General features: G+C 45.7%; 1 protein-coding gene across 1 annotated transcript in view; it reads left to right on the plus strand.

Moving 5' to 3' along the window:
* IARS2 (isoleucyl-tRNA synthetase 2, mitochondrial) overlaps positions 1-24,502 on the plus strand; it is a 628,540-nt gene that overhangs the window by 504,894 nt on the left and 99,144 nt on the right. The window contains exon 19 of the mRNA XM_086927919.1: positions 13,039-13,145. Coding sequence (XP_086784045.1) covers positions 13,039-13,145 — 107 coding nt within the window. The remainder of the gene's footprint in view (positions 1-13,038; positions 13,146-24,502) is intronic.

Consider the following 24,502-nt stretch of genomic DNA (forward strand, 5'->3'; position numbering starts at 1 on the left):
ACAGTTTCTTCTATTTTCTGAGCTAGTTTGTAAGATTGAGATCTTTACACCACTCAATGATACACCCTCGGGGGTGCAGAAGGGATGCTCTTGTTTTATTAAACCTCTTTTAAATTATCATATCTACATGCCTATTGTGATATTATATCATTAAGCATATTACAATTTACAAGAGATATTTTTTACAGCAATATTGTCCTACAAAACAAATCCCTACTTTAAGAATGCGTCCTACATATATATAATTAACCAACCAATTCTTCGGTCAGTAAGTTAAACACACAGGTCTCATTCCGAGTCCACTTTTGCCATTATTATGTGTGTATCTTTTATTGCGGAACACATAACACAGATCAGGAACCACTCTGTGTGGTATGTCCAAGTGGACAAATTCCATTATGGGTAATGGTTTCCATTTCAATGAATCTTTTAACTATTTCCAAGCTATTTTTAAGAGGATAGGGTATTGGAGTTCTCTAGTATTACCCCTGTCCAGACTCCAGGATGTGTAGGGAGAAAGAAACTCAGGGAAAGCAGAGTGCCTGAAGGAAGCCAGAGGAATAATCTTTTCTAAAAACGTGCATCAAATAAATTCATTAGGTATATTACTAAGGAGAACAGATTTGACTGGGTCTGGTTTGGCCTCTGAAGGGGTTTTCACCAAAATATCGATGAAAAAACATAGTGGGGCCAAAATATCGTGGCTTAAATATAGAGAACAAAAATATAGTGAATATAAGTGTATATAGGTAAGCACAGTTTTAAATGTATACCTATGTTTATGCAAGTACCTTTGCAATATTTTGGTTCTCGATATTTTGGACACACTAGATTTTTTGTTCATATTTTGACATGCACCCCTCTGAATGCCACTGCGACAGGGCAGCATCAAAAGGCTCCAAATGTGCCAACCGTGACCAACATATACTTTTAGTATTTCTCTCCTCCAGGAGAAACCTGCCAAGTATCTCCTGGATTAACTTGAATGACTAGTCCTTATGCTGCAGTTGGGTTGGAATGGGAAATCGTTGCTACTGTGCACATCTGAAGTTCCTTTCTGATTCCCAGGAGAATATGCTTTTTCTGGAGCCTAATAAGGTAGGGCCCATGGCATAGATATCTTCAACAAACATAGTTTCTCTTGTCTGACCTCGTCTCAGCCAACCTGTTGAGCTTGTTCATCCCTCCAGAGGATGTAAGGGTCTTTAAAATATTGCCCTCATTGATCTCAACTAAGTTGGATTCAGGAAGCTTTGCATGAGTACCCCTCTGGATTTCCAGGAGGTCATAAAGTATATCTATTTCCATCCCATGGAGTGTGACCGCATCCCAACATCATCCTTCTCCTGCAGCATACTAGTTGATTTTCCACGAAAACCAAGGGGCAAATCACACAGTCACTGAAATCTGTCATTCCTTCCCTTTCAGAACTCCATATTAGTACTGAAGTGCTCTGGAGTATGAACAAGTTGCCCTATTTTCTGTATTGTCTGCTCCACCAATACCACTCTGCTAGACCAAGCCCCTATTTTTGTCTTCAATGTGTTCATGTTAATAGTGTTGTGATGCAGAAAGGCTCCAAGCGTGGCACTGAAGAGTGTTTTCCCCTGCTTCGAAGTTTCCATAGGAGGCAGTACAATTTTTGTACCTCTTGCCTCGGCACACATGAAGAGTGTGTGTGTTGGTGTGTGTCTGTGTGTGTCTGTGTGTGTGTGTCTGTGTGTCTGTGAGTCTGTGTGTGTGTGTGTGAGTCTGTGTGTGTGTGTGTGTGTGGGTGTGTGGGTGTGGGTGTGTGGGTGTGGGTGTGTGTGTGTGTGTGTCTTCCCATGACATGGAATGCTGCCCAGAGCAGGGCTGTGTGGTCAGGAGGGCACATAAAGCGCACCTCCATTTCCTAGGAGCCACTGTGATCATAATAGGTGCTCCTCCTTTGCTAACACCTCACCTACAAACTACCATTACTTGCCAGGTCTATACAACTGATGGCTTTATTAAAAAAATTAAAATCATATTACACTTATGGGTTCCCAGCAACTGATTTAGAGAGTAAAAACTAGTAGTACTGGAGAAATGGTGAAGGTAACTTTATTGTATGTCCTAATTGGAAAAAAATAAAATACTTCTGAACGACATCTAACCGCAGATTCCTTAACTTTGAATCCTCGCCAGGTCCCAGATTGGATCCGCACATTTTTCAGCAGTACCTCTGCATGCCGGGGACGGCGTCTCCAGATATGACATCAGTGGACCAAAACAGTAAATGCCTGTCCCACAAGACACTTCTATTTATCAGTTAGGCTGCAGGAACTATAAGGGTGTATGCATAACCTTATCACTACTCCTTTCCTTGTTAAATCAAGGCTCTTTAGTTCCTGCGCAAGTGTCACTCTTTGTCGCAGTACAAACAAGGTAAGATAAAAACTGCCAAGACACCATCACCCAAACACAAAAAATTGTGGAGAAAGAGAGTGAGCACCTCACGGTAGAATCGCCAATGGGGTTATCTGGCTAGCAAATGCCAGTGTACCCACTTCTCATCATCGGTTGCTCACTCTCATGAAAGTGGGAAAAAAAAAGACAGACACATAGAAGGAAAGGACAAACAAAATGCACTAATCCTTTTCCTCCTAAACAGACAAATACAGCTTGATTCCGTGCCCCAGCGACTAGTAAATCCCAATCGCTGTTTAAGTGTACAAATTCACCATTAACCCATGTGAGAAAAAAGAAAAAGTGAATCTCACACATTAAAATTGCAGAACTCACTGACCACTCCTGTTTTTATTCTGGGTTGTGAGCACTCCAAATTAAAACGACTCACACTGAGCCAATTTTCATGTGAGACTAAATCGCCAACATGTTTCGTTGCTGTACTTTGAGCAACTTCATCAGGGCAAATAGGGGTTCAACGCTTTTAAATTCCACTTATATCTGGTTTAAACCTGTGATGGCTGAAATTGACAAACAAAATAAAATTGAATTGAAACACATTGTGAGCCCATAAGGACTGGCCTTGGAAGACCTGGCCAGATACATGACACAAGTTAAAAGAGTAACAAAGTATGGCAAGTGGATCGTTTTGACATAATCACCTGAGGGTTGCATATCAACTGCATACCTGCTACCTTACTCAGGTGGATATCCGTGTCGTCAAGATCACGTATCCTAATCGAAACCCGCCACAGGTCAAGGTTTCTGTAATGACATATACATGAACATGTGGGTCAGGAGATATCAAGTGTAGCCCACATTACAATTTATTCCCATCGGCTGCTATACTGTGCCTTGCACTATCTCTCCAAACATGACGACTGATTTTAAAAACCTGCTTGCAAAAGCTGCATATTACCCTCTCGTTACATCTCATTAACCAAAAGGTCGCCAAACTCAAACAATGTCTGCTGCACTGGTGAATTGCATGTATGCGGAATCATACCACATTACCACAAAGAAAGCACACCTCCAGTGCATACTCGAGGATAACAGTAAAATCACCGCCCAGCCCCGGGGAAAACTTATCTCAAAACTGCTGATATCAAACTCCGCGCCAACAAGTACACCGACGTTATGCCTCCGTGGGTTGGTCCATCTTACCCCAGCCGGCAACTACACACTCCGTCACTCAGCAACAGCTCACCGCATATGCGAACCTGCCGTTTGATATAAACAATGTTCCTCCCTTGCTATCCCGTGTCACGTGTTAGCCATAATCACGTGGAGGGCAGGCTAGGTTAGGCGCGGGTGATTTCTACGGCGGCCATCTTAGAGTGGACCCAGTTCCACCAAACAAGTGCATTTTCGAGCCAAAATGTCCTTGAATTTATACTTTCACAAGGTTCAATCTCGCCCCCACGTTATATGCAACATTCTGAGATGAACTACATGCATTTCCTATTTTACAGAAGCATGTAAAACAATATGTAGTGAATTTGGAGTTAAAAGTCTATTTCTTCAGTGTCTAACAAGGTCAGTAGTACATACCAATAAAGTTGGCAAACACCAAAAATTCCCAACCGGGTGCCAAAGTATTCATTATTATATTGCGTTTATTAACCGGACAGTCCTACCGACACACAATCCCTCGGAACCGCAAGTGGTGGAGTTATTAGTCCCAATGCGGAGCATGGTTGGACATTTAACCAATTCCACAGGGCAGGTGCCTGGCCAAACAACCCCACTAGGTATATTACTGTCATATTAATAGGACTGGTATATGTTAGGGGGGTTATCGCTGGCTGATCTTGTTCCATTCAATAGTGTCATTCAATCCCCCTTGATCAGCTTGTTCCTGGTAGGTCCACCGGGCCTCCTTACGGGCCAGGATGCTCTCAGTATTATGGCTATTACAGACCACTCTTTCCAGGACCACCCAGGTTAGATCTTTAGGGTCATGTCCTACCTCACTTTGTTGCACCAAACGTGTGGTTAGTTTCTTTGCTTTAAGGGTGCTTAAATGTTCTTGAATGCGTACCTTCACCTTTCTGGACGTAAGTCCAATGTAGTGTAGTCCGTACCTGCAGGTTAGTCTGTAGATTACATTAATCGAGTTGCAGTTGCTAAACCTCGTGAGATGCCAGATTCTTCCATCTCTTAAAACAACGGTCTTTGTTGTTTTTGTCAAGCTACACACAGAGCAGGTAAAACATGGATGGTGTCCGGTTGGCAGGGAGTCCACATATGGGACATTAAGGGTCCTCGTTTGGACTAACTTGTCCTTCAAATTAGTTGCTCTTTTGAAGGCAAACCGTGGGGGAGGCATCCTGCTTACATTGGTGTCCATAATGGTCCAATGTTTCCTCATGATCTGCCTCAATTTGGTCGACATAGGATCAGATGTGGCGACGACAGGTATACATTCCTGCTTGACTTTGCTGTTCCTTTCTAGCAGAGCCTCCCGGGGGTGTTTAAAGCTCGCTTTCGAGCTTGATTCACAATTTTGCTGGGATATGCCCTAGCGGTGAGTTTACTAACCAGTTCATTAGATTGTTCCACAAATGCTTCTGTGGTGGAACAGTTGCGGCGATAGCGCAAACACTGCCCCACAGGGAGATTATCCCTTAGGGCACGGGGATGGAAAGACTGGTATTGGAGAAGCGAGTTCTTGTCCGTCTTTTTATGATGAACTGTTGTAGGCAGTCTGTGGTCCACTGCTGTAATGTCGACATCAAGGTACACTGCCGAAGTTTTACTTATCGACCATGTGAACTTAAGGCAGTCATCTGCCTGATTAAGCCATGTGAGGAACTTCAACAGCTGGTCCTCTGTACCTGTCCAGATACAGAGGACGTCGTCGATGTAACGACGCCACAGGAATATGTGTTCCCTTAAGGGGTTGTTCTGATGGCGGACCACATTCACCTCAAATTGACCCACATAAATGCAGGCCAGACTCGGGGCAAATGTGGCCCCCATCGAAGTTACGGGATAGCAAGGGAGGAACTAACAGCCTGATTTATCATCCCAAATGAAAAAATCGCTATTTAGAAACTCGCAAATATGCGAGGAATAGCATTTAAGGAATCTCTATTAGAGATTCCTTAAATGCTATTCTTGAAACATTTTAAAATTGCGAAATCGCAAATTTCGGCCGCTATTTACCGCGAGGTCAAACCTCGTGGTAAATAGCGAAAACTTAGAAAAATGCTCTTAAAAGCATTTTTCTAAGTTGTGTGTTACACACACACATGTCCTTAGGACATGTGTGTGCGCAACACCTGTTGAAATGTGCATTTAAGGGGTGCTACAGGGTGTCCTTTGGACACCCCTGGCACCCTTCAAATCGCTATCTTATTTGCGATTAGCAAATTGCTAATCGCAAATAAGGAATACTCCCCATTCATTCCTATGGGCCTTTTGGCCTCACAGCCAACCGGACACCATCCATGTACTACCTGCTCTGTGTGTAGCTTGACAAAAACGACAAAGACCATTGTTTTAAGAGATGGAAGAATCTAGCATCTCACGAGGTTTAGCAACTGCAACTCGATTAATGTAATCTACAGACTAACCTGCAGGTGCGGACTACATTACATTGGACTTGCGTCCAGAAAGGTGAAGGTACGCATTCAAGAACATTTAAGCACCCTTAAGGCAAAAAAACTAACCACACGTTTGGTGCAACACTTCAGTGAGGTAGGACATGACCCTAAAGATCTAACCTGGGTGGTCCTGAAAAGAGTGGTCTGTAATAGCCATAATACTGAGAGCATCCTGGCCCGTAAGGAGGCCCGGTGGATCTACCAGGAACAAGCTGATCAAGGGGGATTGAATGACACTATTGAATGGAACAAGATCAGCCAGCGATAACCCCCCTAACATATACCAGTCCTATTAATATGACAGTAATATACCTAGTGGGGTTTTTGGCCAGGCACCTGCCCTGTGGAATTGGTTAAATGTCCAACCATGCTCCGCATTGAGACTAATAACTCCACCACTTGCGGTTCCGAGGGATTGTGTGTCGGTAGGACTGTCTGGTTAATAAATGCAATATAATAATGAATACTTTGGCACCCGGTTGTGAATTTTTGGTGTTTGCCAAATTTATTGGTATGTACTACTGACCTTGTTAGACACTGAAGAAATAGACTTTTAACTCCAAATTCACTACATATTGTTTTACATGCTTCTGTAAAATAGGAAATGCATGTAGTTCATCTCAGAATGTTGCATATAACGTGGGGGCGAGATTGAACCTTGTGAAAGTATAAATTCGAAGACATTTTGGCTCGAAAACGCACTTGTTTGGTGGAACTGGGTCCACTCTAAGATGACCGCCGTAGAAATCACCCGCGCCTAACCTAGCCTGCCCTCCACGTGATTATGGCTAACACGTGACACGGGATAGCAAGGGAGGAACATTGTTTATATCAAACGGCAGGTCCGCATATGCGGTGAGCTGTGGCTGAGTGACGGAGTGTGTAGTTGCCGGCTGGGGTAAGATGGACCAACCCACCGAGTCATAACGTCGGAGTACCTTTTGACGCTGAGTTTGATATCAGCAGTTTTGAGATAAGTTTTCCCCGGGGCTGGGCGGTGATTTTACTGTTATCCTCGAGTATGCACTGGAGGTGTGCTTTCTTTGTGGTAATGTGGTATGATTCCGCATACATGCAATTCACCAGTGCAGCAGACATTGTTTGAGTTTGGCGACCTTTTGGTTAATGAGATGTAACGAGAGGGTAATATGCAGCTTTTGCAAGCAGGTTTTTAAAATCAGTCGTCATGTTTGGAGAGATAGTGCAAGGCACAGTATAGCAGCCGATGGGAATAAATTGTAATGTGGGCTACACTTGATATCTCCTGACCCACATGTTCATGTATATGTCATTACAGAAACCTTGACCTGTGGCGGGTTTCGATTAGGATACGTGATCTTGACGACACGGATATCCACCTGAGTAAGGTAGCAGGTATGCAGTTGATATGCAACCCTCAGGTGAATATGTCAAAATGATCCACTTGCCATACTTTGTTACTCTTTTAACTTGTGTCATGTATCTGGCCAGGTCTTCCAAGGCCAGTCCTTATGGGCTCACAATGTGTTTCAATTCAATTTTATTTTGTTTGTCAATTTCAACCATCACAGGTTTAAACCAGATATAAGTGGAATTTAAAAGCGTCGAACCCCTATTTGCCCTGATGAAGTTGCTCAAAGTACAGCAACGAAACATGTTGGCGATTTAGTCTCACATGAAAATTGGCTCAGTGTGAGTCGTTTTAATTTGGAGTGCTCACAACCCAGAATAAAAACAGGAGTGGTCAGTGAGTTCTGCAATTTTAATGCGTGAGATTCACTTTTTCTTTTTTCTCACAGGGGTTAATGGCGAATTTGTACTCTTAAATAGCGATTGGGATTTAGTAGTCGCTGGGGCACGGAATCAAGCTTTATTTGTCTGTTTAGGAGGAAAAGGATTAGTGCATGTTGTTTGTCCTTTCCTTCTATGTGTCTGTCTTTTGTTTTTTCCCACTTTCATGGGAGTGAGCAACCGATGATGAGAAGTGGGTACACTGGCATTTGCTAGCCAGATAACCCCATTGGCGATTCTACCGTGAGGTGCTCACTCTCTTTCTCCACAATTTTTTGTGTTTGGGTGATGGTGTCTTGGCAGTTTTTATCTTACCTTGTTTGTACTGCGACAAAGAGTGACACTTGCGCAGGAACTAAAGAGCCTTGATTTAACAAGGAAAGGAGTAGTGATAAGGTTATGCATACACCCTTATAGTTCCTGCAGCCTAACTGATAAATAGAAGTGTCTTGTGGGACAGTGCTTTACTGTTTTGGCACATTTTGAGTGGGGGGCGGCCTGTACCTCAGTTCCCCCTAAGACTCCAAGGAGTTGATGACATCAGTGGAGCCATATATGTCCCCTTCGGCATGCGGATGTCTGTTTTCTTCTTTTCCGCACTGCAATCCTGATCCGGAGAAGTGACGCATATGCCTTCGTGTTTTAAGACGTGTAAGACCTGTACTTGACAGATGTCGGCTACGGATCCGTTTTCCATCTGTATGTGGTGCTTCGGAGAGCACCATGACTCCGAGGAGTATGACGCCTGTAAGAGGCTGAAGCCGAAGTCTTTGCAGGAAAGGCAAATGAAGTTGTTGAAGGCGCAGCTCTCCCGTTCGGAGTCTAGGTGATGTTGATTTCCTTCCCGCTCTGAAGTTCATGCTTGGGGCAGTTCCAGGAGCTGTTCCAGTGGGCATTGCTCATCCAATTCTTGGAAATCCCATCAGTCGTGATCGAAGTCACGGAAGTCTTCGGCCTCACAAAGTTGTGACTTTGTTGCTGGTTCCACCCCTTCTTTACAAGAAGATGTAGCACAGGAGTCGACCAAGAGCCTCCCTCCTTATCCTGGAACCGGGGCTACCATGACCCAGATGCTGGCATATTTTCATGGTCATGATGCAATCCATGAGTAATGATACGCTAAGTGTGTGAAACAATGACTCTAATCAAAACAGTTTCGTGTATTGGAGTTGGATTTTGTATTGGACTATTGTATCTGTCTCAGTTTAATAGGAATCATATTTTCCTTCTTTTTGTTTCCCACCTGCGTATAGTGTATATTTTGTATTGCATCAATTTTTATCAAATTATATTGTGTATTGTGTTTTTAATTTGTATCTGAATAAATTGTACATCTTTCATGAAGCTACCTCATTTTTATATTTTCCTCTTTGCTCCTTTTTGAACTGAATGTTGTTTATATAGATGTGAATGCTGTAGTAAATTTACCCAGAGGGGAAATTCTTTTTTGACATTTTTCTTTTGGTACCCTACCCCTTTGGGTCTTTGGGTCCCTCTCTTTTACTAGAGATATTGTCATGGTCTGCAATCCTTCTTTGGGTCTACACCGTCCCCTGCTGCGCCTGTGGGTCCCAAAGAGGTTGAAGGGACTCTGATCGGGAGGACCATGGTGGGTTCGCCCTCGACGCCGGTCTATGACCTCGACTCCATATCTCGAGTCATTAGGTTGCAAGGACACAGCCTGGTGCGGCTTCCCGTTGTGACAATGGTGGCGTTGGAAGAGGTGGTCAAGACGCCGCCACGATGCCGGTCAGTGCCAGGGACCCCACTCATGGTGCACGTCGATACGACGATGCCCTGACGTTGACCAGAAACGCAGCTTATAGTCACTACAGTTTGTGAACCTTCTCCTTTACACATTGAGGATGCAACATGTTATGTTGCTATTTCTCCTGTATTCCAAGAAGACTCTGCAGATACTGGTGACGTCCATCACTTGGTTAGTTTTGGTCAGCCTCAGGTAGGAGGTTCTTTGGTGACATTTGGTGATGAAAGGCTTCTGCAACCCTCTCCTAATTATGATCTGCTTTCTCCGCCACGAATAGCGACGGAGCCTGGAGCACATTTCACTTAGACTATTAAGAGAGCTACTGGAATACTAAAATTGCTGCTTACGTCTGTGACTTTGTCATCTGATCCAATATCAGATCTTCTTCATCAATGTGTCACGGGCATTGAACCTTTATTGCCTTATGGAGAGTCTGTACGACATTGTCCTGGGTTCTTGGGCAAGGCCGATGCCCGGTATTTATGTTGATAGTGCCATTTCGCATCGTCAATGTCCTTCTCCGGACGACCCTGCTTGTCTTTCCTGACACCCTACTGTTAAAGAGTTTTGTTGTGCAAACTGCCACAGCTTCGCCAAGTTTCACCTTTGCTTCCGTCAGGTAGAGAGTATAGGAGGTTGGAGATGTGTGGCCAGAATATCTTTGCGTCGACTAGTTCGACTTTGAGGTCGTTGAACACATCTTGTGTCTTAGGAAGGGCTTCCTATACATTGTGGGACTCTGTCAACCAACTGCTTCTTTCCCTTCCTGAAGTGGTCAGGGCTGAACTTTCACAGCTTGTGCCGGATGGCAGTGAGATGGCAAAATGTAATATTAAATCGGTGATGGACACAACAGATTCTATTTGCATAGCTACAGCTCGATCAATTGCTCCCCGTAGACACGCATGGTTTCGTGAGTCGAGATTTGCTGATAATGTTCGGGAGAGTTTGAAAGACTTGCCCTTTGATAGATCCGGTTTATTTGACAGCCATGCTGAATATGCTGTACAACGCCTCATTGCTGGCCATTTGTAATTTGATCTTATTGGGTCTTTTGTTTTTTTCTTATTCATCCAGGTCTGTGGTTCTTATGTTTAAGGATTATTTCCTACCTCTGCTATGGCTTATTGTGTTGAAGACTTAAGCAGTACTTTTTGCATATAATAAGATGACTTGTCTCCAGATGTGACTTTTTTAAACTCTCCGGAAGGCATTTACAATTGTGTAGCCGGTTATTTATTCTTCGTTTTACACTGAAGAAGAGCTTGGTCTCAAGAGGTTATACCGCTTATTGGGTATGTGACTAACTCTACGTGGAGTATAGGTTTGCTATTGTATAGCTCTTCAGAAATACTACTTTTGTAGTCTATTTCTGTACTATAAATCGCTCTGATATACAGCTTAGTCCTTATTGGACTTATGTTTTCTTAAGGACTATGGTACTGAACTAGTAGCCATTCTTTTCCTCTTGTGAAACCCTCTCGGGGGTTCTGTTACGTTTACATGCTTCTATGTTTTTTTCTTAATGAGTGTATTCAGTGCAGTTTGTTTTCTCTTTTTGAGTGGACTACGTATTTATTATGAATGCTTCAATTCTCCGAAGAGATTGAGCAAGTTGCAGTGTTGCTGTAGTTCAGAATATATACTTTGCATGCTCTTTGCTTGTGAGTTCTTTCCTTTAGGGTAAAGGAACAGTGTCTAGTGTAGACATGAATATTTCCTCAAATACAGACAATACCTATCCCTGCTCCACTTTGTGGTATGGTAAATTGGCAGCCAAAGGTTTGTGATGTACGGGTTGGTCCAACTTGTCTCAAGACCAATGTATAGTTGGTTGTCAATCATCCATGAAAGTCTTGGAGACTATTTTATAGTAGGCTTTTCTTTTTCCTATGATGTTCTTGATATACGTGGTTCTGTCTAATCCACATCTCCTGTCTTCTGGAGACGATGTACTTGTTACTTTCAGCATTTCTCATCTCGTGAGGACTCATGACTGTTCTCTTTTCTTGTGGTGTCAATTCTTTAGGCCACCATTTGAAAGACAGAATATTTTTATAAAATATGAGATGAAGGTTATACCCTTTTACTACTGGGTTTATATACCAGTGTTCACTATCTCAATCTATGTTGGGGCTAAACAAACCGGTTTTCCTGGCCACTTAGTTCTTGTCTAGATGTTGCAAAAGCATCAATTTCCTAGTGTATGTAGTTGGTAGAGTGAGGGTGGGTTTTCTGTTTCATTGACACACCAGTGAGCAGTGTTCATTTATTTGTTTTGTTTGGTATCATCATACCTTGACATTGGTAATGTCAATATATGACTTATGTTGTGGTACAACAAACACCCTGGTGTTGTTGTGGTAGGTTTTGTTTAGCTATTGATGTGCCGTTCATAATCATTCATGAATGGTCTATAGAGTGTCTTCCCTCATATGGGGGTTATTCACCAATGCGTAGGGTTTCATGTTGGCCTGTGTTTCGTTGATTTTAATGGGTGTTTCTTTAAAATCCATGTCTGGTCTTAACATACCATTAGATGTTCAGAAGGTTTCACAAAAGAAACTGACAGTACTTATGCGCACCGGAGGGGACTTGTATGGCTCAACTGACGTCATATCCGGAGATGAAGTCACTACTGAGTCGTCCAACGCCGGCGCGCAGAGGTACTGGTGAAAAATGTTCAGCTCCAGTCTGGCACCTGGAGAGAATTCAAAGTTAAGGAATCTACGGCTAGAGTGGGTCTCTACCAGATATAGCATTACCGAAGGTAAGTAACTTTTACTTTATTTAGAAAATAAACCATGGCTACTCTATAATGTTAAAAATAATCACTGCTCACTTGAGGAAAGAATTGGAGGCAATGGATGAAGCATGTCTTGGACCCTAAGCAGATTGTCCATCATTCTTTGACAGTAAACTACAGTTTGTGTGATCTTGAAAAAAGATAAATACTGTGCCCTGTCTATTCTAAGCATTTTTAAGTGTTTGGCTGTTTACTGGGGCTTGATACTCAAAGATTGGAATAAATATAAATATACTGTTGATGGAAGTGCTGAATGCCATCTATCTGGCATCCTGGCAGGCTCATTTCTTAGCCTGGATCATCCTGTTTTGAAAGAATCCACTGTAGTAAGTGTCATGGTGATGTGATGGCTGTGGCCCTTCATTTGTTGCTACAGCCAGAGAGCAATGAGAGAGTACATTTGTTATGTGTTCCACTTGCACAGACACATTTATTGTGATAAACCGGGCACAACTTGGCAGGATTTTCAATATTGGTTCACATCGGCAGCCTGCTTTGTATTCACATGACATAGCCTCTTTGGTCAGATGACCGATTTATAGCAATGAATGTTTAAAATGTTTATGCTGTGGGCTAATGTCTAAACCATTTCGTATACTTTTTTTTGTGGCTGCCAAAAACGCTGTCTAAATGTCTGGCTTTGTTACTCTTCTTAGGTCACACAGGCTTATAAGGAGTATGATTTCGGGAAAGCCATTCGTCTGCTCACGACTTTAATCACAAGAGACCTGTCAAGTTTTTACTTCAGTATAATCAAAGACAGGTATGCATTCATTTAGCTTTTTCTTAGCTGGAATGTTTTATCCCTGCCTTGACATTAATGTGTTCAGAAAGAATCCTGTCAGAAAATGTAATGTATTCGGTTTTTATTCACTTTTTTCAGTTATTCACTAAACAGCATGTAAGAAATTGCATTATTAGTTGTAGCGGATGTGAGTACTTCACAAGTAATACATCTGCACTATGAACTCTTGCACTCTTTACTGTGAACCAAGAACCCATTGTAGCACTTGAGACTCTCAGGGTAATGAAGCAGAGTAGTCCAAGGCCTACTCAGGGGAGGTGGTGTGGGCTGGTAACCCCAGTTTGCTAGTACTCAGCAGCAACACTCAATATATCATTGTCCAGTCTGTGCTTTTTCTTATAAAAAGGAAAAGTACTTTTGTTACACACACATTACTAAATATTATGCATTAATTACAACTATATGCAATCAAGTAGGTGGAAATATATTTGGTGATGTCCTCATATAGCTTTATACCTCTAGTCGGTCCTGCACCTTATATGCATAATACCTCCATCTATGCTTGATGCAATATCAGAACATAAGGGGGTCTCATTATCAATAAGGCAGGCATAGTGGCTTTTTCAAGGTGTCAGCCCATCAGAAAAAGCAGAAACATGTTATAATTCACCATTGGAACACAATTGAAATATATGGTGATAGTGCCAACAATTTGAAAGAAACACGTTAGTTAGATTCCTTACCTTAGAATATCTCCAGGCGTCAGACTGGATCCAGAAAGTTTTCGTCAGCAGTACCCCTGCGTGTCGGTAGGCGTCCTCTGTGGCTGTGCGTCCGTTGTCGTGATCGCCGGAATGACGTCGTGGGAGTACTTAGACGCCGCCCTCGCACGCTGATGTCGGTTCTTCTTTTTTCCATGCCAGCAAGCGCAGATCCGTGAAGAGCTAGTACCCTTAGTCACTTTTTGACTAACTTTTTGGTCTTTTTGACTATTTTTTTCGAGTCAACTTCAACTCCTGGTGCCGGTAGGGATGCTCTGTTTCAAGCCGTGTAAAGCCTGTCACCGACTGATGTCAGTTACCGACCCCCACCGCCGTCTCTACTGTTTAGGGGCGACCACGACGACAAGTCGTCCCCCGACTGTCGGGCCTTGACTTTGAAAGCTAGCCTGGAGCGGTCCTGTAAGCTTCTCGAGCTCCGGTAGTCGGCTCTGCGCCGCTCGAGGTCCTGGTCGAGGAAGAAGTCGAGGGACCGGTCGCGGAGACGTAGCCATCACCGCTCGTCGGGATCCAAGTCCTCGCACTTAGGTAAGTCGAGGCATGGCAAGAAGAAGTCGAAGAAGCAACATCGCTCTTCTGACTTCCCTCGCATGACTCGGCCGAGGGTTCGGGTGGCACCACCCAGCCGGCTCCACCGGAGCCGCAGGCGTCTCATCCAGCTCCACACCCTCCGGTCCCTGGGCCCAATGCTACTCCGGGCGAGATTTGAGACTTCCTCATCGCCATGAGGACTCTCTTCCCGGCGTAGAGACCTGCCGGCGCGCCTTCGGGCCCTGCGGGTCCGACTGGGGGTCCTAGCGTGCCGGCGGCTTCGGCCCTGGCGCCTTCGACGACTTCGGTCCCGATGCCGCAGGACCCCCCGGGATTCAGAACTGGATCACAGTCGACGCCAGTCGACCTCACGACTCCTCCGCTGGTGCCGACCCCTGTGTCACTCCCGGCGTTGTCCTCGGACGCCGCTGCCCCTGTTTTCAGTCCGAGTCCGGCGTCGGTAGGTGAGCAATTCATCTATGACCCGGCTCCGTCATTTATGCCTATTTATCAGGACACGGATGAAGACGAAGACTGGGAGGGGTCTGAGGACCCTCCGGCACAACAGTGCCACTTAAGTCAGGACTGGGCATATATGCTGGGGGAGGCCAGGGGTCTTGACACATCGCCTGGCACTGGTTTCATCTCTCCTGCCTCCGTGGCTACGGAGGAGGGTGCTACATATGGTGTGGTGTTGCGCAGGGCAGCCAAGACCGTGGCTCTTGAGCTCCCTGCCGCAGCAGTGAGGACTAATCTCCTCACCGAGGTGCTTCAACCGCCAGTAAACTCTTCGGAGCCTATGCTGCCGTTCAATGAGGCCCTCACAGACGTTCTGATGGGCACTTGCTCCAAGCCCTCCACAGTGCCCCCTGTGGATCGGAACATGGCCCGACGCCACCGCCTCGCTCCGGGCGACCCCAGCTTTATGTCCGTACACCCCACCCCTGAGAGTCTGGTGATCCAGGCTTCCACGTCCCAGACCGCATTCCCGACCGCTCCCCAGGATTGGGAATCCAAAAGGCTTGATCAGTTTGGGAAGAAACTATTCTCCTCAATCAGCTTAGGATTGCGGTCCATTAATACCGCATGCCTTTTGGGCCGCTACACCCACTCTCTGTGGGATATGGTGGCGGTCATGCTGCCCCAGTGTCTGGAGGAGGCCCGGGCACGACTCGCCAAGGCTCTTGCTGAGGGGCGGGACGCAGCACGGTATTCCATCCGATGTGGACTCGATACCAAGGACTCGCTAGGCAGAGTGATTTCCACGACGGTGGTGATCCGTCGCCACAGCTGGCTGAGGTCCGCCAATTTTTCGGGGGTTGTCCAGAACACGCTCATGGATATGCCCTTCGATGGCCATCCCCTATTTGGCGACAAAGCAGACAGTGCGCTTGAGCGTTTCAAGGACTCCAGGGCTACGGCCAAGTCCTTGGGCGTGTAGGGCCAGCACCAGCAGACTTTTGCTTTTCGTCCCTTTGGTGGCCAAGGAAGGGGCGCCCCAACACGTTCGTCCAGCCACAGGCCGCAGAACCAACCTCAACTTATTCGCGGACATGGTAACCTCCGTGGCGGTGCCGGGGGACAGAGGCCCGGTCAGTCCACATCCGCTCCCACAGCATCCGTCTCAAAGCCTTCCTAGTACAAGCTTTCAGGCCCATTCAACGCCAGTAGGGGGCAGGGTCCGCCATCACCTACTCGACTGGCGCACCATCACTTGGGTGCTGCAAATCATCCGAAGGAGCTACTCCCTCCCCTTTGAGGCGACCCCTCCAGCCATTCCACCGCAGTACCACCGCATGTCGGGGGATCACTTGCATCTTCTGCAGGAGGAAATTACGTCCCTCTTGGCCAAGGGGTCCATAGAGAGCGTTCCTGGGCCAGAAGTAGGACGTGGTTGCTATTCCCAGTGCTTTCAGGTTCCCAAGAAGGGCAAAGGGGGCATGCGCCCTATCTTGGACCTCAGGAGCGTCAACGGCTTCCTCCGGAAGGAGAAGTTCAAGATGCTGACTTAAGCTCAGGTCCTGGCTGCCCTGGACACTGAATGATAGCGTTGGACTTGCAGGACGCATATTTCCACATCCTGAGGTTCACGGTAGGCCACGAGCACTTTCAGTTTACCGTGCTCCCCTTTGGCCTCACCAGTGCCCCTTGGGTGTTCACGAAAGTGATGGCGGTGGTCGCAGCTCATCTGCGCAGATTAGGGGTTCCAATCTTCCCCTGTCTAGACGACTGGTTGAAGGCGGGCTCGCCCCAGACAGTCGTCTCCCACCTTCAGACTACGGCCGATCTCCTGCACTCGCTGGGGTTCTCCATCAACGTGCCGAAGTCACACTTGAGTCCCTCTCAAAAGCTCCTCTTCATCGGAGCGGTTCTGGACTCGGCGCAGTTTCGGGTTTATCCTCCCGAGCAGCGAGTTTGGGATATTCAGGCTCTGATTCCGATCTTTCAGCCTTTATCCCGAGTTTCGGTGAGGTCAGGCCAGGTGGCGAATGCGTGCTCTGCAGTGGGACCTGAAGTTCCAGTGGGAACAGCATCAGGGCAACCTGTCCGACCACGTCCTGATCTCAGAGGGCACTGCGAATCAGCTGCAGTGGTGGCTCACGGACCGCGATTGGGTCAGTGGCAGATCCCTCTACCTTCCCCAACCGGAGCACACAGTGGTGACGGATGCATCCCTCCTGGGTTGGGAGGGCCACATGGCAGAGGCGGAGATCAGAAGCCTCTGGTCTCCGGCAGAGTTTCTGCTCCATATTAACCTTCTGGAGCTGCGGGCGATCCAGCTTGCACTGAAGGCATTCCTTCCCTCTGTCCGGGGAAGTGTAGTACAGGTGTTCATGGATAACACCACTGCCATGTGGTACTGCAACAAACAGGGTGGGGTGGGGTTGTGGACCCTTTGTCAGGAGGCTCTGTGCCTCTGGACATGGCTGGAACGTCAGTGCATCACCCTGGTGGTTCAACACCTGGCAGGTTCCCTGAACGCCAGGGCGGACAAACTCAGCCGCCGGTGCATTATGGATCGCGAATGGCGTCTGAACTCGGACGTGGGGCAAGGTCTCTTTCAGCAGTGAGGAGAGCCTTGGTTAGATCTATTCGCCACTGAAGAGAACGGGTAAGGTCATCAGTTCTGCGCATTGGAATTTCCAAGGCGGCACTCGCTCAGCAACGCTTTTCATAGCGAGTGGAGTTGCGGTCTGTTGTACTCCTTTCCGACAATACCGCTTCTACCCAGAGTGCTGAAGAAGATCAGGCGCGACCAGGCCCAAGTCATCCTTGTGGCTCCGTATTGGGCACGAAGGTACTGGTATCCCGAGCTACTCAGTATGGCAGTCGATCCCCGATTCATCTGCCTCTCCAGGAGGACCTTCTGTTGCAGCAGCAGGGAACGGTCCTCCACCCAAACCTATCCAGTCTCCACCTACATGCGTGGAGATTGAGCGGCGACAGTAGAGGCCATTTGACTTGCCTCCTGAAGTCTGTAATGTCATTCTGGCAGCCAGGCGTCCCTCCAAAAAAACAGTATACGCCTGCAGGTGGCACAAATTTGTGGCATGGTGCACAGCAAAGGCTGTGGATCCACTCTCTGCCCCTCTTTCAGAGGTTCTCCTCTTTCTTCTTGCTCTTGCCCAGCCGGGCTCTGCTTTGGACACTATCAAGGGCTATCTCTCGGCCATTTCGGCCTTCTTGAGGCTTCCTGATCAACCTTCTCTTTTCAAGTTCCCTGTTGTAAATAGGTTCTTGAAAGGCATGTTCCCTCCTGTTCCTTTTGTCATGCCTCAGTGGGACTTGAACCTGGTTCTTACTTATCTGATGTGCGCTCCCTTTGAGCCACTTCATAATTGCCCTCTTCGTCTTCTGACTCTCAAAACTGCTTTCCTGGTTGCCATCACCTCTGCCAGAAGAGTGAGTGAGCTCCAGGTTCTTTCCTCTAAGCCTCCTTTCCTCTCCGTCCATCCGGAAAAGTTTGTTCTGAGGACTCGTCCTTCTTTTCTGCCCAAGGTTGTTACTGCCTTTCACATCGGCAAGTCCATTACCATGCCGACCTTCTATCCTCCTCTGCATCCCTCGAAAGAGGAAGAGAGGCTCCACCTTCTGGACCCAAAACGTGCGCTCTCCTTTTACTTCAATCGCACACAACAGTTTCGGGTGGACGACCAACTCTTTGTTGGCTACGTGGGCGCTAAGAAGGGACGGGCGGTGCACAAGCTGACCATCTCTCGGTGGGTCGTTTTGTGTGTGCATCAAGGTCTGCTATTCCTTGGCTGAAAAGGAGCCTCCTGTGGGGCTGGGTGCCCATTCCACTCGGGCCACGGCAGCTTCTACTGCCCTGGGTTGGGGAGTCCCTTTGCAGGAAATTTGTCAGGCAGCTACGTGAGCTTCGCTCCACACTTTTGCCAAGCACTACTGCCTGGACAGTCAAGTCCGGACAGGTGGCTTTTTTGGCCGTTCCGTTCTCCAGGACTTCCTGGTGTGATCTTGGTTCGCAGGCCCACCACCGGGGTTGGTATTGCTGGGGTATCTATTCTAAGGTAAGGAATCTAACTAACGTGTTTCTTTCAGATGAACAAGTTACTTACCTTCGGTAACGATATATCTGTAAGAAACATTAGTTAGATTCCTTACCGCCCCACCCATCCTCCCCATTCTGCGAACTGATATCTAGGGTTAAGGTATCTCCCTTTGAGGGCCCTAGTTTCATGGTACCAGTCTCGGTTTATTGCATGGTTCTGCGTTCCTGGTGCGGAAAGCTATGTAGAGAGCTGACGTCCGCGCACAAGGGTGGCGTCTAAGAACACCAACAACGTCATTCCAGCGATCACGGCGCAGAGCCGCAGACGACGCCTCCCGATGCGCAGGGGTACTGCTGACGAAAACTTTCTGGATCCAGTCTGACGCCTGGGAATATTCTACGGTAAGGAATCGAACTAACTGTTTCTTACAGATATATTGTTACCGAAGGTAAGTACCTTGTTCTTTATTACTGTTCATTGTTATATAAACCTTTGCATTGTCAGTCATTACTTTTGTCAGTAAAGCATTAAAATGAATTCCTTGTGTCCAAGAGTCTGATCTCTACTTTCACTATGCTGCTACTACAGTTTTAGGGTCAACCAATAGGGTCTCCCCTCTCCAGAACTTACGAAGTAAAAGCCACAGCTCCAACAGTATTCGAAAACCATGAAAGCCTCTCCTGAGGTCAGGGATTCAGTCCACTGGGAGACTTAGGGTTATTTTTGTGGGTAACATTGGGGGGGATTACTGCACATCTGGCAGGCCCCTAAACACTTGCTGTTACCCCTGCCCTTCTGGGGTACCACAAAGAATAATATACAAAGTTTATACCCCTCGCAGTGGATTTGAGGCGTTCCTTGCCATGGGCAGGTTCAGTTATCAGCAGCTTCTCCACTCTACAGTGATGCTTTCTTTTCTAAATGCAACCTTACTTCACTCTAGGTAGCTCATCTGTCCTGCCCGCTTCTTCACAGGAAGGTGGTTGGGGTGTGCGCTTCGCATATATTCCAATGGTGTTCCAATGGTGAATTATATCATGTTGCTGCTTTTTCTGATTTGTTGAGACCTTGACAAAGCCACTATGCCTGCCTCATTGATAATGATACAACCTCTTACAATCTGATATTGCATCTAGCATAGATGGAGGTATTGTAGTTATAAGGTACTGACCGAGTAGTGGTGTAAAGTTATATGAGGGCATTACCAAATCTATTTCCACCTACCTGATTGTATATAGTTGTAATTAATGCAGCTTAATTAGTTCACCTTAAAATCAACCAACTAGCTCCTAGAATATTGGCATTCCCAGTGCTTAGGTTTGTCCATGTCGCTATCCTCTGTCATCACACGATCAGTCAAGCTCTAATTTTGTCTGACAGTCTGCTCTCACAGCCAGGCTAATGCTCACTGGGGTGCATCTTCCTGGTTCCTACTCGAGCAGTCCGCCTCTCTTTCTAAATTCTATATCCTCTCCGCCAGGTATACTTATGACCCCGCTGATCAATCTATCCCATAATTCCTCCAAAAAATAGTTACGCCCAACCTTGTAGCTTCCAGTTCAGAACGCAAACTCGGCATCAGGACTCGTTTCACCAGATAATGGTTGTATAGAAACTGATGAATCCGGACAAGCTACCTCACTCAGGATATTTCACCGGTCCTTACTACAGGTTTGGATTCAACTATTGTTTGGTGGAATTATGGGACACAGTTTGATTTTGATAGAATGACCAGCCAGGTCGAAATGTGTTGGATGGGCGCTGTTGGATTAAAGAAAAGACAACAGAACTATACTCCTTTTTTTTTTTGTTGCATTTACTGATCTGTGGACCTTCACTTGTAAATAGAGCGTGTGCATAGGATAAGAATCAGGACAAGACTGGCCTCAGGTCCCAATGATTTGGGGGTCTAGGGTGTTTTTCCCTGACCTTTTGCACTGACGCTAACTCGATAGGTGCCAATTCTCCTAGTTAATGACACCCCTCTAGTGCAAGTACCTCTAGAAAGTAGCAGCAATAACAACCACGCCCTTTCTGCAGGCACAGTTTCTATAGCCCCTTTAGCCAAAAGGACTTGCACTTCCTGCAGTAAGATGGCTCTCAGGATGGTAGAAGGTGTGGTGGAGTGGCAATGAAGGGCAAGGTTCACCCCTTCTGGACTAGCTGCAGGACCCACCTGTCCACTGTGATGGTCTGCCAACCTGCCAGGAATCGTCAGATCCTACCTCCAGCCAAGTGGCTGTGCTTTACTAAAGGCAGGCTAATGGGGTTTTGCAGGTGGGGCTGCGGGGAAGGGTAGCAGCTGAGTGGCTTGAGGAACTGTGTTGTATTTCTATCTAGGACCCTAATTCGATATTCCCGATTCATGCCCTTGTGCGGTGATAATCAATAATATCCTTACAAAGGCATAAGAATCATATCCATATTCAGTAATAGCCCATGCAGTCCAAAGCACAGCACGGCTACTCCCATCGACTCCTAGAAAGCACAACGCGTTCTTTAAACAAACCAAGCCTCCAGCAGCCCGGGAAATTCCCCCACCTGCTTTTGTTTTGATTTGAACCAGAACTCCTGGAGTCCAGCAAGAACTGTTAGTTCTTAGTGACGTCTTATGTCCAACCTTACATCAAACCCGGCACCTTTCAGGTATAAAATACCAACAGTTGCCTTAAGCAAACACACAGTGGTTTAGAGCAGAGCGGCTATCTACTTGCCCGAGAGCCCAGCTGATGCGAGAACCCACGGAAGCCGCCCCTCCCCTTTGAAGTGCTGGAGAAGCTGCTTTTTCTCACGCCGAGAAAATACAGCTCCGGTGTTCCCGAGTTACCCTTGCGGGTTGCTAGGAGATCGAGTTCTGAAGAAAGAGATACCAGACCTCCCACATTCTATTACTAAGGTACAGAGCTGACTAAACCCTTAAAGAGAATTCTTGATTCAGATCCTTGGCAAAAACAATCTTAACCAACTTAACTTAAACTGCTACTTACTTACTCCTTCCCAAGTGTTAGGCTTAGGTCAGGTACATCGGGGTAGGCGTAGTTAGAAGCACCAGTTGAGTCAGTTAGACAATGGTTTTATGTATGTATATATATATTTTATCTATTTTAAGTATCATATGGCTAAGAAACCATATCTATGCTTTTACAGTATTATTTCGTAATACTACTTTTACTGTACGCACTTTACTTCATTATAAGTATTGTAATTGTGGCAATTCATTTCTCTTACCTGAGAAAGAAGACTGCTCAATAAAATTACACCTTTTTATTGAAAACGCCCGTTTCTCTGCACTATGGTGAAACTAAGTATGCACGGTTGACTGAGTGAAATAGCTGCCTATTGTTTTCACACGACTTTAGAGATACACTCTCTTCTGAGGGAGCAAAGTTGTCATGTTTGTACGGTTGTCAGAAACAAATCCCTTCTTGTCTAATCCGGAGAGTTAACTCTTTCCTGAACATTCGAGAAAGTTTCTAGTGACCTCTGAGCTAGCTGGCGAAACTATTTAAGTCTAATATAGTCAGTAGAGACCTAGTCGACCTCAGTCCTACGTCTACACTGCTGTTTATATTATTCCAATGCGCAGAGCCTATTGGGAATATAGGAACTACACTACATGGCGCCCAGCGTTTGGTAAGGCGATAATCTAACGCAAGACACTAGAGTAACTCAGTCGTGCTTTTTCACACAGAACCCTTTTTCCGTAAAAACTCCAAAACACGTCTGGAGTGGGTGAAAGGTTAATATCCGCCGGAAATTGGTAGGAAGAGATTCCTATGTATTCGTTTTTGATTTAGTCAACGTTGAAGGATACAGTGTTCCAAAAATATTGTGCACCTAATCTTTGTTTCCTTGAAACTTGATCTGCAACAAAGAACTTTCTGTCAGTAAAAATGGTGGAAAGTGACGTTGAAGCTGAGAGAACTAGAATAGTAGCTCAACTAATAGAGGATGACACAGCCATCCAAGAAAATGATCCGAGTGTTATACTCATTCCGGTCAACGTAAGGAGAACTAGAACTCTTAAACTTATAAAAAATGAACTGACATCACGTGGTGGTACAGTCATATTCGTGGTATAGGCCCATGAATATCGGCAGACAGAGGTATTCTATTCATGGATACACTTTCCAGCAGCAAACTCTATAACAAAAGAATTCCACTATTACAAAATAGAGGAACCTCCGGATATATATACACTCCTTTCGAGGACTTTGAAATCCCACTAAATTACCAAGAGCACCTGCTCTGGTTTAATGGCGCCCTAAAACATAATAATCACATCACCAGGCACGGTCCACTAGGTAGACCCGGAGCAACGTGGCCGGTTCTAGCCAGCTACACACCACATCCAGACATTGAACAAATGCAAGCCCAGGAACTTTTAGTTCAACTAAAACTACTAATTAAAATACATAGACAATTGGTCCAATATGTCATGCAGACTTCAACAGTCCAACCAATAGTTAACATTCCACAGCCGAGCCCTCATCAGGGGAACATAAACAAAATTACACCACAGAACATACAATCATGTCTTGGTAAAGTACCAACAAAACGGGAACAAATTCCATTCTGGTTGGCACAGAAAATTACTCAAATAGAGGCAGTATTTCCAGATTCTACTCCTACTGAGAAACACAGAATTTTGATTATATGTCTTCCAATGGGGATCGCACCACATGTGGAAGACTGTGACACTTGGGGCACAGTCTTTGCTTCAATATACACAAAAACATGTGGGGCTCCGTCTAAGGCGGTTATACCAGATGTACTTAGACAGATTCAAAATGAATACGGTCCAGAACCTGCTTTAACTCTGGGTATGAAATTATTGAAAGACTTCAAGCAGGTCTCGGCTATATTATTAGCCAACATAAAAGGAGAAGCAGCATCTGTGGCGATCCGCCAGAAATTGAAGGAGACAGATATAGCAGAACAACCATTTGAACTTGCCAGAATCATAGAAAAATCCTATGAAGAACTAGGAAGAGATAGTTTGGGTGGGAAACCGGTAAAACCCCAACTAACTGAAAATCCTGAAAAAACCTTTATTAAAAATAATCTGAATACTCTAAAAAGGAGCTGGGAGGGTAATAAAGAGTCCACTCCCAGGGAAAAACGATTCCAGTCCAGAGGAAGGTCTCCTCAACGGAGAGAAAAATCTCCAGACCGAGGAAACAAGTCTCCCCAAAGGGAACCCTCTGAAAAAAGATACAACCTTAGAAATAGGGATAAATTGAGAAAACCTGATAGATATCAAGATATTGATACACGTCCCTCTCGATCACTCTCACTCAATCATTCTCTATCTTCCTCACAGAAATCGGAAAGGAGAGAACGATCAGAACACAGAGAAGAGCACGTCAAGTCCAAAGACAAGGAACCTGCTCATCAAAGTAATAAATCACAATATCCAAGAAAGAAGGTAGCAAGTATTAAGATTAAACATGCTGAGGATTCTGAGGACACAGCTGAAAAACGGAGAGTGGGCCCAGACAATGCTAGACAGCGCAGCAGAAGTGACCATAGCTCGCAAGATCCTGATGAATCA

The sequence above is a fragment of the Lissotriton vulgaris genome, chromosome 6 (genome assembly GCF_964263255.1).
Source record: "Lissotriton vulgaris chromosome 6, aLisVul1.2, whole genome shotgun sequence".
Taxonomy (NCBI): Eukaryota; Metazoa; Chordata; class Amphibia; order Caudata; family Salamandridae; genus Lissotriton; species Lissotriton vulgaris.